This window comes from Baudoinia panamericana, assembly GCF_000338955.1.
Source record: "Baudoinia panamericana UAMH 10762 unplaced genomic scaffold BAUCOscaffold_14, whole genome shotgun sequence".
In the NCBI taxonomy this organism is placed as follows: domain Eukaryota; kingdom Fungi; phylum Ascomycota; class Dothideomycetes; order Mycosphaerellales; family Teratosphaeriaceae; genus Baudoinia; species Baudoinia panamericana.
Genome location: NW_006911270.1, coordinates 463,312 through 476,810, shown reverse-complemented (window position 1 = coordinate 476,810; position 13,499 = coordinate 463,312). Strand labels below are relative to the sequence as shown.

Sequence of the window (13,499 nt, the reverse complement as noted above, 5' to 3'; positions counted from 1 at the left end):
GCGTCCTCGTACGAATCTGCCATCCACTCAATATTTGTCATCGCGCAAACCACATAAGAAACCACTGTTCTACGCATTCCTGGTTGCGATCCTCATTCTTCTCGTTGCCTTGCTTACGGCATTCAGCCACTTCCTGCTATTTCCGACCTTCAGCAATCATCTGACGGGAGGACAAGACTAAGCGAACCGTAAGGCCGAAGTGGCAAACGAAGAACCATGTGCATACAACAACTCATCTGGTGTTCATGCGGGCACGGCGAGTTCCTACCAATCGAGAAGTGCTCGCAAGCCGTTAGGCAAGGCTATTGCTGGACGGTGGTCTGGGGCGATCACAGAGTCGTGGTGGAGTTACCATGTTCTTACTGCAAAGCTGGTCTGAACTGGAGGAGGCCGCTAGGGAGCGCGCGACCTACCGCGGAAGTGACCAGAACAGCTGGATCTGCACTGAATGAGCCTCCAAGTCGGGGCGGTAGCGATGAGTCAATGGTACCAACGGTGCCGGTGGACCCAGCACTTTATACCCGACTGCCGACACCGCCGAGTGAATGGGAGGATGTTCTGAGCACAGATTGGAGCGCCGGGTTTGATTTAAATCAGGACCTGTGGCAGTATGCGTGAGCAAAACACATCAAAAGATGACGTCCTCGTCACCTTCATCGCCAAGCACGTTCTTCGTCTCGCCGTCCTCACCGTTAGCTTGTTGGTTCTCCTTATCGCTTTCGCGCCGTGCCTGCTTCTTCCTTGCCTCCTCTTCAGTCGCGGCCGCGCGTTCTTTGACACCCTTGACTTTCTTAAGCCGGAAAAACTCTTCTCGATCCAGTTCGTCAAGCTCAGAGTTGATGTATTTGATCGTGTTTTCGGTGCGTGGGATAATGACGTGTTCGCTGCAGGAGGTAAGGTCAGCCGGCGGCTTCGCAAGCTGGACTGATCTTGCGTTTCGCAGACATACATAGCATTCACTCTGCGGTTCACCACCTTAATCACCTCATCCAGAATGACGAAAGCGGTCTGCAAGCTCGCCAACTCTACCAGCGTCTCCACCGCCCTGGTATACGTGTCCCTACACTTCTGCACTTGCTGTCCACCCTTGCCCAATCCGGTCATGCCAAACCCACTGTCGACGCCCTCTTGTTGGAAGCTCTCAAACTGCGGCAGAAACACACCGCTGACGTTCTCTTGTCTGGTCCGTACTCTGAACTTGGCCTGTCGCACACTCTCCGTGATTTGATAGCCAATCTGAGAGTTACCGACGGCGTAGGTGACTTCAGCGAGGGAGAAAGCAGCGATCTGCATGACACGACCCATCTTACGCTTGGCTTCGTCGATGCGGCGGGTGATTTCGCGAAAGCGCTTGGTGAGGGCTTCAGATTTGCGCTTTAGCAAGTCGTGGCCAGTTTGTGCGCCTTTGAGTTTGGACTTCATGGCCCCAAGTGATTGACGGGTAGGAAAGACGGGCTCGCGGTCCTACAGAACATCCAGCTGAATTAGTCGGGCACCGAACTGAGATAAGGAGGGCATGTCATACGCCTGCGCCGGACATGATGGGCGAGTAGGTGCAGGCTCAACGCCTGCTTGTTATGAGTCTTGATACCGGAATCAAATGCAATGCAATGCGATCCTGTAGCAGACTGTCTGGTTAAGCGTCCTAGAGTATTGGTATTGGTGGGCGAGATGAAGCAGCAACAAGCAAGCATTGAGAGCTCCCAGCGCCAGTGATGTATGATCGGCGCTACAACCTCACAACCGCCGATGCACGCGAGTCAGGGAGCGCTGTCGGTATCGCTTAATGTATTTTTGAAAGAAGACCGAAGGATCTCCATCAAACAACCTAGCGGAGACAACATGGCAGACGACGGGCTTTTGGTCAACTTTGACATCCCGACAGACGCCTTCACAATCAACCACACCACTTTCAAAGGTGGTCACTGGAAAGATAGACTAACGGCGAAGAAGGCCGCGGCGTATGGACGGCAAAAAGCTGCTGGAATCGTCAACTTCCAAGCATCAGATCGTGGAGAAAGCGACTTGCGGCCAGCAAAGCGACAAAAGCAATCCGAAGGAAACCACGTAGCTTCAAATTCGCTCAAGAGAGAGGTCATCTCATCACTCTTTACATACAATCCTGTCTCTTCAACCAAGCCTGTCGAAAAGCCTTCAAACGGAGAAGAAGTACCGATAGAGCCATCAAATGCTCCGGAGGCGGACGTCTTGTCCTCTTTCACGGGCCTGGGTCTTTCCACTACGCTCGCTAGCCATCTTCAGAGAAAGCTCAATATCAAGGCGCCCACTGCCATCCAACGTAAGGCGATACAGCAACTATGCGCAGACGACACGGATGCTTTCTTACAGGCCGAGACCGGCTCCGGAAAGACCTTGGCGTACCTTTTGCCCATTGTAAACCGCATCATGCAAATCTCGAAGCAGATGAAAGCAGCCGGCCAGAATTTCACCCGAGAGAGTGGCTTATTTGCAATCATCCTGGCGCCGACTCGAGAGCTCAGCAAGCAAATCAGCACAGTTCTAGAGAGCCTGCTGTCATGCTGCCCATGGGTCATTACTAGCACGGTCATTGGTGGTGAGAAGAAGAAGTCCGAGAAGGCTCGGTTACGAAAAGGTCTCAATATCCTCGTTGCCACTCCCGGCAGGCTTGCGGACCACGTCAACAGCACTGACGTGCTGGATTTGGGCAAGGTGCGCTGGCTTGTTCTCGACGAGGGTGACCGGTTAATGGAGCTAGGCTTCGAGAAAGACCTTCAAAGGATCATTGGCGCTCTCAATATGCGAGCTCGCAAAGCCCTCGAGCCACCAATTGCGGGCTTGCCCGAAAAGCGAACCACAGTGCTCTGCTCGGCCACGCTGAAGGCGGACGTTGAGCAGCTGCAATCAATTGCACTCAAGCAGCCAGTGTCGATTGCAGTGGGTGCTGATGAAGCTGCCGGCAATACCGATGTAGCATCACAAGTCCAGGCGTTCTCTGCGCCAGCCCAGCTCAGACAGGGCTATGCTATCGTGCCCGCAAAGCAGCGCCTTGTCACTCTAGTCGCCCTACTCAAGCAAACGTTCAAGCGGAAAGGATCTGTCATGAAAAGCATTGTTTTCATCGATGCAGCTGACAGTGTGGACTTCCACTTCGAGGTTCTGACTCGCGGCGCCTCGCAGCCGACTCTAAGCGAGAACGTGGCGAACCCAGCAGTGAATACTAAAGGATCAGAATTTCGAAACACGAAACCGAGTATACCTCAGGGCCAGACCATCGCTGAAAGTCACACGGAGGGTCGAGGCACCTTCTCTGGCAAAGACAATGAAGTTAGAGTATTCCGTCTACACGGCTCGCTTCACCAAGCGACCAGGACCAGCACGCTCAAAGCATTCAGCGACTGCGCTCAGCCTGCAGTGTTGATGGCTACGGATGTCTTCTCCCGAGGCCTTGATGTGCCCAATATCGACTTGGTAATTGAGTACGATCCGCCCGCCAGCAAAGATGACCATCTCCACCGAATCGGCCGTACAGCACGTGCCGGCAAGGATGGTAGGGCCATGGTGTTCTTGACGCCAGGCTGCGAGGAAGGGTACATCAACATTCTCAAGGAAGGCCGACCGAGGACACTGACTCGGCATGAAGCGGACGAGCTGCTGAAGAAGGGCTTCTCGCCGGCTACTGGCATTGTCTCGGCCAAAAGCTGGGCAGAGGCAGCAACCGAGTGGCAGCTGGACGTTGAACGGTGGGCGCTTGAGCATCCTAAACACCTCGAGCAAGCTCGCCGAGCGTACCAAAGCCATGTAAGAGCGTACGCTACGCATGTGTCTGCGGAGCGAGGTATCTTCGACATGCAACAGCTTCACCTCGGTCACCTCGCCAAGGCGTTCGCGCTGCGGGACAAGCCAGCAAATATAGGTGTGCCTGGACAAAGGCCGGGCAAATCGACCACTAAGGCGCGACCGAGGGCTGCAAGTGCTACTGTCAAGCGTTCAAGGACAGATGATGACGCGGATACCGGTGCAGCTGTGGACGAGGCGGACGCCAAGCGTAAGATGCGGGAGAAGATGAGAGCGATGGGCGGAGTCTCAGAGTTCAACCTTGGATAAGCGTTGACTCTCAGTAAATATCCCAGAGCGACACTTTGCCATCTTTGCTTCCGGCCGCGAGCCAGTGCGTGTCTTTCGCTCTCTGTACTCTGTGCTCTGATACAGTAAGTCCTCGCTTGGTAACCGGGTCGTCGTCGGCGGCCGGTTCGTTGGAGTAGTCGTGAACAGTTGCAAAAGCCAGTCCGTAGCATCCCTCCTTGTGCCATTTCAACACCGCGAGCTCCTTCATTGTCTTGGTCGAGTAGACGCGCACGCGGCCATCCCAGCCAGCCGTGGCGAAGATTCTTTCATCCGAACGAACGGATATAGATTGCTGGCCGGAATGCTTGGTTTGAATAGTTTGCGTCTGTCCAGTGCCTGATGCGAACGAGTGGCGAGCAATGATGGCATCTGCCGAGGAAGTGAAGAAGCACCCGAGGTCGGGTGCAACCGCTTGTGAGAGGACGGGCTGAGTGTGTGCTTTGTGACCGTACACTGGCCGCCAGAGCTTGCCAGAAGCGTCCTGCTTGAAGACGCAGACGATGCCACTCTCGTAGCCTGCCATGACGAGAAGTTGATCGTTGCTCCAATGCAAGCCGACTGCCATTAACATGCCTGTCTTGACATCTCTAGGGTTCGGTATGGTGGCGAATCGTTCTTCGCTGGGTAATGCACTGATCGCAATGCTGCCATCTTGCACACCGGGTACTGCCACAAGGATGCCCCTACCTGCTCCGTCTTGGCCTTCGCCTTTCCCTTCGCACATAGCAAAGCAGCAGAAGTTCAATGCGTTCACTGCTAGCGAATGGAGCAGGGCCGGCTTCTTCCTTCCAGCTTGTGCATCGTCGATGGGCAGCGTTTTTGAGGATTCAGCTTCTTCAAACTCTCCCATCCGCCAGACCTTGAGCTGGTTGTCCCTCCCGTGCCTGTTGACATGTCAGCACGAACATGGGGGCTTTGCGAGTGACTTGCGTGATTATCTTGTCGTCGTCCCAATGACCGAGACCTAATATGCTACCCTCATGCGGTTTCCATACTGCTACAGGTCGCTTACTTGGCACGTTCCATAACACGACCCAGCCTTCTGCGTCTCCAGTGATCAATCGAAGATTGTGTCTCCAAAAGCGGACCGAGTGGATTTGCGCGGTATGGCCTCGGAGAACGTATGCTGGTTGAGCAGGTGGTAGAGTTGAGGTTTGCAATAAGTGAGTGGAATGATCGGCCATATGAAGAGTCAGAGACCATATCAATCGTCGTTGTGGAAGTACTGGTGCAGAGTCTCGTATCGACACTGATATGAATACTCATATCTCATTGATGGAAGCCTACGGAGGGATACGCGGTAAGCTGTGCTTTAGGCAATCCTTCGAGCAGCTGTATGTACAACAAATATTTGCGACCATCTTTCGTAGAAAAGGAACAATAAAAAAAGGTGTGATTCACAGGTCGATCCCGGGTTCGACTATCAACAAGACAGTCAGCGATGCGTACAGTGCTGCCTTGTAACAGGAAGAGCACTTACACCGGGGTTGCCGGAAGATTTGAGTCAGGTCACCCAGAACTGGGCTTCCAGAGCAATCAAAATCCGGAGTGATAACCACTACACTAATCAACCAAATCGAGTTGTGAAACTCGACATGTCACGATTGTGCAATTTCTGGCAATGTAAGATTTTCCAAAATATATGAACAAACCAAATGCGCCGGGCTTTGGCCTCTCTCCTCTAATAGGCTACCATATCCCATATTCGCTGATTGGAGACATCGATCTACGCCATAGCATCGTTGAGTAACAGTTTCGTCACTTTCGTAACGACATCATTTCCAGTTAGTCTAGTGCGAAGAGCACCTCAATGCATCCTCCTCAGCCCCTCAACCATGCCCCTCAACTCCTCAACCTCCCTTCCCAGCTCACTCGCAACATCTACTTGCACCTCCACCGGCGCCTCCAAATACCGCTCCACCAACTCCCCATCGACAAATCTCGTAGGCCCTTCGCCTCCCATGTCTCTGACTTGACTTCTAAAACCTCGCCATTTGGCAAAAGGTACATGGCCCGGAGATTTCACCCGTTCTGCAAGTAATGCCTGCAGTCGCATAAGCAGGTCCTGTTTGCCGGGTGATATCAGCGCGAAGAGGTATATGCTTCCTTCCACTGTTGCAAGGAAAGCGCGAGGCACGACGACGGCGGTAGCAGTAGGTTGGACAGAGATGGAGCGGATGCGATTCACCATTTCCCCCAGTAACATCTCGCTCACGGGCCTTAAGCGGCGTCGATCCTCGTCGCTGTATCCGTTAACTTCGTGCTGTAGGACCACAAGGTTACCTTCAGCGTCAGCCTCGAGGTAGGTATTCTCGGCGACGTTTGCGATCGCAGTGCCCCAAAGTGTCTCGTAATGTCGCGCAATTTCTGACAGCGTGTCGGGCACGCCGCCTCGACCAGGTTTGTATGAGACAAGTGAGACGGACTTCATCAGGTCGGTAACGGCGATGGTGGAGCCTGTGACGCAGATGTCGATGGGTGCGGTGGAGGTGCGGTAGGCGGCTTTCTTAACGAGGAAGGGGTGGGAAGGGGTCTGGTATTCCAGGGCGTAGATGACGACCTAAGGACATGACGTTTGTTAGCAAGGTCACCAAATGACTTGGAGTCAGCATCTGCTTACCGTCTTCACCAAAGCCGCCACAATCCTCCCGAGCACCACCGCAAGGCACCGACACGCACCCTTCAGCCCTAACTCCGCCACCACCTTCAACCGCCGCTCCTCGGTAACCTCAAGAACCAATATCCGTCCCTTCGTTTGCTGCTGCGGCGCATCATCCAGATACGCCGTGCCCACCACGAATCGCTCCGCGGTCTCGCCCGTCCCACTGCCGTCGTCTAATTGACATCGCATTACGCATTCCACCAGCTCATCTTCATTCAGTGCAACAGTGTGAAGCTCCTGAAACGCTACCTCATCCACCAACTTGAAAGAACTGGTGACTTCTTCTACGCCCGCACGGAGGACACGCTTGATCGTTCCCAGCCCGAACGCTTTCAGCTCGGTCGAGTAAGCGATCCTTCGGACTGTCTCTCCAACCCGAAGAGTCTGAACATGCGTCGTCCGCTCCTCATCGACCATCGCCAACTTCAACTCCCCTTCCTCTGTTGCAATCGCAATCGCGCCTGAGTAGGCTTCGCTGTCGAAAGAGCAGATACTCTGTGCCGTCTCCGCCGTGACGGCTGAGTACACTGTTCGTCCTTCTTGCCCGTAGATGAGGGAAGGATGCTCGCAGGTCGCGAAGACGTTATCGAGCACTCCGTCTCCACGAGGCAGGAGGGTGAAGTTAGCCTGCTGTGTGCCGAGGATGGTGCTTTTCCGTGATGTAAAGGGTTGCTGCGGGGATTGGACAGTGTATGTGACCACATTGCCATCTGCTAATCCGACGAAGAGAGTTGGTGGTGCATCTTGCAGGATGTTGGCTAGGACCACACTGCGTGGAACGGCGGATGTATCGAAAGAGTCCGCTACTCTCTCGGTGGCGATTGGTTGCAGATCGTGCAGAGAGAGGAAGGCGACTCTACTCTCCTGCCAGAAACCGACGACACATACGTCCCGAACCGCCTTGGACAGAGCAATGCAAGAGACTTGCTCCTCGCTTTCGAAGGTTCTCCGCGTGCGTGCCTCCAGTCTCTCGCTGCTTACGTTGCTGAGATCGAGCACCACGAGCTCCGCGCCACCGATAGAGACAAGCAGGCTATCACCCTCTGCCGCAACCGCCGTGATCGACCTTCCATCCGGCAGACTCCAGCTGCTCGTAATCGTCCGGGTTTCTGTATGCGAAACAATGACAGCGGAGCCCGTGACCTGCACGATGCGGCCATCCGAAGTGTTGCCCGCGTACAGCGAAGCGGCCGCCAATTCGAATCCGCCCAAGTGATCGACTTCTTCCACCTCACCGTCCACGTCGAAGCGGAAGACGCGAGTGTAGCTTACGAAGCCGACGACCAGCGTGTCGACGAAGTGCGATTCCGGCGAGCTTCGTAGACTGAACATGGCGGAGACAGGGGCTCCCATCTCACCGATACTGCCAACGTCTTCCAATCCGACACCAGATCGTACGCTTCGCAGACTGCCGTCTTTGTAAGCGCCCGAGCCCGTCACAATGCGTGCTTGGCCGGAGGAGAACTCGTTTACGGGCGCGTCGGACGAGCGATTGCCCATGTCCATGATTGTGAAGTCCAGTATCGGCGCAATGTTTGCAAACGTCTGTACCACCTCCATGCTTTGCTCTGAGATCTGTATTACCTGGCTGTCGCCCTGATGGCTGCCCACGAAGATCCGCCCTGCGTCAAGGTAGACCAGAGTATTCGCCCTGCTCGTTTGGCCCAGTATGTCGAGCCGATGACCTGCATACTCACCGGTGTTGTTTTGCAGCACGAACAGCAGATACAATTTCCCATAATCATCCGCGAGCACATACCGCTGCTCATCCACTGCGCACCACGCCACAAAAATCGTCGCTTCGTCCAGCGGTTGCGTGTCTGTGATCCGATACTCCCACTCGTCTACGTAGGCAATCCTCGTCTCACCCACAACGAGCATACCGTACATCGGCGGTGGTAGAGGGATGAGGTGACTTGCGCCAAGCTCGATCTCGCCTTGTGCATCCTTTCCCTTCTCTAGCTCTGCGGTCGGTGGTTCTTCCGCTGGCCGTAGTGAAGGTGTGAACTCAAGTTCGCGGACCTTTAACCGGACCTTGTTCGTACTGTCCTCCCATAACACCGCTAGCTCCGGGTTCGCCAGTTTCGATCCTGCCTGCCGTTTGTGCACAAAACATGTACTTCGCACGAAGAGCTCGGGTATGCGCACAGGTATGGGGTCTTGAAGCTCGCCGATCTCATTATCGGCTGCCTTCCGTTTGCCCTTGCCCGCGTGGGCAATGGGTAGGACGTTGATAACGCCTTCGTAGCACTCCAAGCTTAAGAAACGGCTAGTGGGGTCAATGTGCACTCTGTCGCCTGTTTGACTGTCTCTCGCGCTCTTCTCGGCGATGTCGACATAGCTCTTCTCCGTGCGCAGTTGCTTGGTGGAGGCGTCCCATGAGAGGGTGAAGTAATGGTAGTGGTCGGTGCCTACGAAGAGATGGTCGGTCTGCGATGTTGCCGGGCGAAGCTTGTGGAGTAGCGTGACCTTGCCGTAGAGTGATCGGGTGTATTGAAGGGAGAGCTGGTCCGGTTGGTGCGGATTGGGGCTATAAATCTCAAGGCGGTTGGCTTTGGCGACGATCAGATCCGACGATGTTGGTGACAGGAAGGAAAGGTTGATGGCGTGACGGACAGAGGACGGACGATGTATGGGTGCTAGGTAGGCCATCGTCAACACCGTTATGACTGTTCCATGGGCTGAGTGTAAGCCGATGGACGGTATTGACTTGCTGCGAGGTTATGGCGTCGTTCGGCGTGTCATCGTCCCATTTCACGAACGCTCTCGTCGCCAGACCGTTCTTTCTTTGCCGCACTGTGCTTGTTCGCTACATAAATGGGACCGCGCTGTTCAAGTAATCGCTCTTCAATCAATAACCCGGAATTCGATGACGCTCGAGACACCCGAGCTTCACGGCGACGCGTCCAAGCTCCCAATCCTAATCAATCCCTCCGACCACTCCGTACAGTATATCGCGCAGACATACGATGCTGGTCTTCCTTACGCTGTGCTCGTGCACAATGAGGCAAAGAACAAGTATCATACCAACAATGCCAGGAACTGCTTCTTGACTTGATAAGAGGATCAAGCCGCGGCGTCGTCAGACAAGCGCGGGTTGATACTTGGGTTTACCGACCAGAGCAGCAGTGCAGAGTACCTGGAAGCAACACTTAGCTGCTATGAAAAGGCCATGGTTTGTACGTCTACTTGGTAGTAGGAAAGGGAACTTCTACTTCTCCAATGGGCTCGAACACAGCCGTTCGTTAATACGAGGCAAGCGTCACTGTTTACCTAGGATATCGATTTACCAACATCCCGTCCGTCCGTTAGGCTGAGTGCTGCAGGACCTCGCTCCGTCGCACTTCGCCACAATATTCGACAAAGACTTAGGGTCTTCAGATGTTCGCGGACAACCATCCTGGGCCGCACAGCTGCAAGGGGACAAAGCTGTCTCATCTTTAACATGCCCCCGAGTGTAGCGAGCCACACTACGTCGCGAGCGACATTTCAAACTTCGACCACGTGAAGTCGCGGCAACGAAGTTATACAACATGCAGACTGGTAGCGCTCTACGTCCATCCCTCCTTGCATTACTCGCTGCGTTACACGAATTATGGACTGTTGATCGCGTTGTCGCTTACTACAGTACATGTATGCCAATGTGGTGCCCCGCTTCTGAGCGACCATATCGTATTTAGTTAAGCGTCAGGCATCTTCGCTAATAAGGTAAGGTAGTCATTAATCGTCTAGGCCGTATAGGGCAATGTATTGTGGCAAAGCTCCCTTGTTCTGACACAACTCGCACGCTTCTGATTCGGCACAATATGATGCAGTACTGCGCTGCATATGTGTCGGTTTCACGCGCAGCGATACACCATTCACAGCTCATCGAATAAGAGCTGCACAATTTAGGATCCTATATTGCGCGGTGATGTCGGCGACATGCTAACATACAGCTAGTCACAACGTGAAAGTCTGGCCTTTGTGTAAAGTCTGCTCCGCAGCAATTTGGTCAAGGATCTTTGTGGTGTCGTAGATTGTTCTATATGGTTAAAGTTTCCGCTTGCAGCAAAAGCTTGTTAGTGCGAACAAGGCTTGACGAACAACGGCGGCACTACGAGCTTGGCATATTGTTTTCGAGATCACCTGTCAGTCGTCCAGGGTCGTGGTGCTGCGGCTGATCAGAACGCTGGATCTAACAGGTAGAATAAGCGGTCGTGCTTTGGGAGGCTAGAACCCCCTCGCGTAAGCCACTTCGAAACTCATCCAGCTGTCCCGTGCAAGGGTATCAGGAATCTCGTTTATCCGGAAGAACCGCAGCTTCTGTAAGATCAATCGAACAACGTCCGTTCGTCAGTCAGATCTTGCCATTTAGAACACGCTTACTCACAGATGATGGGCATCTCGCAGCGAGCCTTGATATCTATCAACATGCATGATGCGAGCAACGGATGAACGTTCGTTTCCCCCTCGAAACCAGGAAAGTAAGGCGCGCCCCAGCCTCCCAAACGGTGAGTCGGTACGTCGGCCCTATCGCATACCCTATGCCCATTCATCGGGCCAGGCGCTGACCCTTCTCTTAGCGAGCTACCACTACTGCGCATGTGTGGTAGATGGATCCAATAGATCCAATATGCATCATGCTGTAGGCATCTTCAGCTACGCCACGTCCATAAAAAACTGGTCAGTAGCCGCTTGTCCCTTGGCTAGCCCTCGTCTTATTCGAGCTCTTGTGCGACTTTGGCTGCTACATCGCTACAGAACGTGTAGTCAGTGGTGGTTATGATCCCCGCACTCCATGAGAAGGCAATTGTGGCTGCCTGCGGCGTTCAAGTCCCGGGGGGATGCGACCCGGCGAAGATAGCAATGTGAGGCTACGGCCAGTGTACGAAGAGATCTTATGAGGCTGAAAGGCAGGCATAACGTCTCGCATTCATCTTCACTCTCCTTACTCCTCCGGTTGCCATCAAGATGCTCTTTCATCGTGCTTCAGCAGCGGCTGCTGCTCTGATCATTTCCGCTCTTACAAGCCTCGTCGCTGCTCAGTGCTCGGAAGTCTGGACCAACTCTAAAAACGGTTGCACCTTCGACTTCACCAACCCGAATGCCATATTTGCTTATTACGAGGAAACCTACGATACTGATGGTAATCAGGCTCTTGGTATATGTGGACCCGACAACCAAGGTACAAGACCCTAATGCAAATACTACTAAGACATTTGCTAATTGTACCTTTACCTTGGTAGGCTTCACTGCTGTTTGTGTCTTCTATTTCGTTGGACAGGCCAACCAAGTTACCGCGACGGGCACCTATAGCACCAGCTCTTCCCAACCGAGTACGGATGTGTTTCCTTTCTCAAATGTACCTGCTACGAGCTTGGTTCCTGGCGCGCCTGTTACCTGTACTATTCTCCCAAACATTCCAGCAACGTACATCCAAGGCTTCAGCCTCGTCGAGACTTTCACCATTGCTCAGTCCATCCCGATACCACCAGTTACCTCGACTACTACAGTGGCGGTACCCACTGTAGCTGTGACGACAACGAGTAAGCAGCCCTACTCCTTTGAGTTCAAGCAAAGGACTTCAAACTAATGTGTCTTACCAGCCTCGACCTCGACACTCATCCAGCCTACAGCGACCACGATCACGCCGGCGACTGTTACCGCTACCACAGCAACCGGAACAAAGACAGTGTTAGCGAAGACGCTGGCCTTGACCACTAGCACGAGTAAGCAATCTCAGGGCGCCCAAAGCACAACCAGACAAATGCTAATCGACTGAACTTCAGTCACAATTACGCAGCCCGTTCGTACCAGTCAGAGGATTACCATTGCGACAACGACCACAACCTTATCCTGCCTGCCAGGGAAAAAGCAGAAGCGCGCAAGCCCGGACGTCCGCCGCGCCCAAGCCCTCCCTCAACACAACCCCATTTTCGCCCGCCAAGACGCCACAACTACCGAAACCCCAACCTGCAACCAACCAGCCCCAACTACACCCACGATCACTGCGACCGCTTTCTCTACAGTGACGACATCGACCTCAACAGAGACCGACGTCGTCTTCACAACCTCCACCTCGACCTCGACTGTTACGTTACCTACGCCCACCTCCTATCTTAGTGTCGAAGCCACCACGACGCGCACGCTGACGTTCACGCTATATACATGGACTATATTACCGGCCAGCACCGTCACTCAGACGAAGACGTTCACGAATACCAAGACGGTGCTGCCAAAGACGCATATCACGGCCTGTGGCGGTCAACCGGCAACGACGACTGCGAGTCCCGGGACGTGCAGTGTTGTGCAAAGCATGGGTGGCTGTCAGATCCAGAATTGTGCGAAGAAGTAATCATTTCAAGGAAACTATGGATGAAGCAAGACTGTTACAATGACTGATGACTTGGGTCTTGTGGGATGGCGTTGTTGTAAGCCGAAGTGTAGCACCTGTCGCTGTGTTTGTTCTGTTTATGCTGCTCCAGTGCTTGGTTCTACATTTCCGTAAATGAGTTGCAACATGAATCCTGCTTCGCTTGCCTTCTTAAACCGATACCGAGGCTATGAAAATGTAATAAGTAGAGGCTTAACTACCTTTCAGTAAAAGCTACTAACGCTAGGGCTTAGTACTAAATAGAGATTAATAACCACCCTTAGTTAGTGCACTATCATGACTTTAGTATTGATCCTCGAGGTAGGCGAGGCAGGGTCTCACTTGATTCGCTGGCAAAGTAATGACTAGCCTTGA

General features: G+C 53.6%; 4 protein-coding genes across 4 annotated transcripts; 2 read left to right on the top strand and 2 right to left on the bottom strand.

The window, feature by feature from the left end:
* Window positions 1-369: 369 nt before the first annotated feature.
* Window positions 370-1,580, bottom strand: BAUCODRAFT_302779 (uncharacterized protein). Its single transcript, XM_007683004.1, has 3 exons — window positions 1,526-1,580; window positions 950-1,464; window positions 370-884 (listed from the first exon to the last, which is right to left on the bottom strand). Exons 1-3 carry the CDS (start codon window positions 1,538-1,540, stop codon window positions 629-631), a joined length of 786 nt encoding a protein of 261 aa, XP_007681194.1. The 5' UTR covers window positions 1,541-1,580; the 3' UTR covers window positions 370-628.
* A 250-nt stretch (window positions 1,581-1,830) lies between these two features.
* On the top strand, window positions 1,831-4,560 carry BAUCODRAFT_38864 (uncharacterized protein). Its single transcript, XM_007682713.1, has one exon. It carries the CDS (start codon window positions 1,843-1,845, stop codon window positions 4,084-4,086), a length of 2,244 nt encoding a protein of 747 aa, XP_007680903.1. The 5' UTR covers window positions 1,831-1,842; the 3' UTR covers window positions 4,087-4,560.
* A 1,162-nt stretch (window positions 4,561-5,722) lies between these two features.
* BAUCODRAFT_116696 (uncharacterized protein) lies at window positions 5,723-9,806 on the bottom strand. The gene is made up of 2 exons (XM_007683003.1): window positions 6,728-9,806; window positions 5,723-6,667 (listed from the first exon to the last, which is right to left on the bottom strand). Exons 1-2 carry the CDS (start codon window positions 9,419-9,421, stop codon window positions 5,915-5,917), a joined length of 3,447 nt encoding a protein of 1,148 aa, XP_007681193.1. The 5' UTR covers window positions 9,422-9,806; the 3' UTR covers window positions 5,723-5,914.
* A 1,752-nt stretch (window positions 9,807-11,558) lies between these two features.
* Window positions 11,559-13,467, top strand: BAUCODRAFT_302490 (uncharacterized protein). Its single transcript, XM_007683002.1, has 4 exons — window positions 11,559-11,936; window positions 11,998-12,297; window positions 12,358-12,480; window positions 12,541-13,467. Exons 1-4 carry the CDS (start codon window positions 11,723-11,725, stop codon window positions 13,104-13,106), a joined length of 1,203 nt encoding a protein of 400 aa, XP_007681192.1. The 5' UTR covers window positions 11,559-11,722; the 3' UTR covers window positions 13,107-13,467.
* Window positions 13,468-13,499: the final 32 nt, after the last annotated feature.

Coding starts and splice junctions, on each gene's coding strand:
- BAUCODRAFT_302490 (XM_007683002.1), top strand. CDS start 11,723: ATGCTCTTTCATCGTGCTTCAGCAGCGGCTGCTGCTCTGATCATTTCC. Junction 11,937..11,997: donor ATGTGGACCCGACAACCAAG/GTACAAGACCCT, acceptor TTACCTTGGTAG/GCTTCACTGCTGTTTGTGTC. Junction 12,481..12,540: donor GGCCTTGACCACTAGCACGA/GTAAGCAATCTC, acceptor ACTGAACTTCAG/TCACAATTACGCAGCCCGTT.
- BAUCODRAFT_302779 (XM_007683004.1), bottom strand. Junction 885..949: donor AACCGCAGAGTGAATGCTAT/GTATGTCTGCGA, acceptor TACCTCCTGCAG/CGAACACGTCATTATCCCAC.
- BAUCODRAFT_116696 (XM_007683003.1), bottom strand. CDS start 9,421: ATGGCCTACCTAGCACCCATACATCGTCCGTCCTCTGTCCGTCACGCC. Junction 6,668..6,727: donor TGGCGGCTTTGGTGAAGACG/GTAAGCAGATGC, acceptor TCATGTCCTTAG/GTCGTCATCTACGCCCTGGA.
- BAUCODRAFT_38864 (XM_007682713.1), top strand. CDS start 1,843: ATGGCAGACGACGGGCTTTTGGTCAACTTTGACATCCCGACAGACGCC.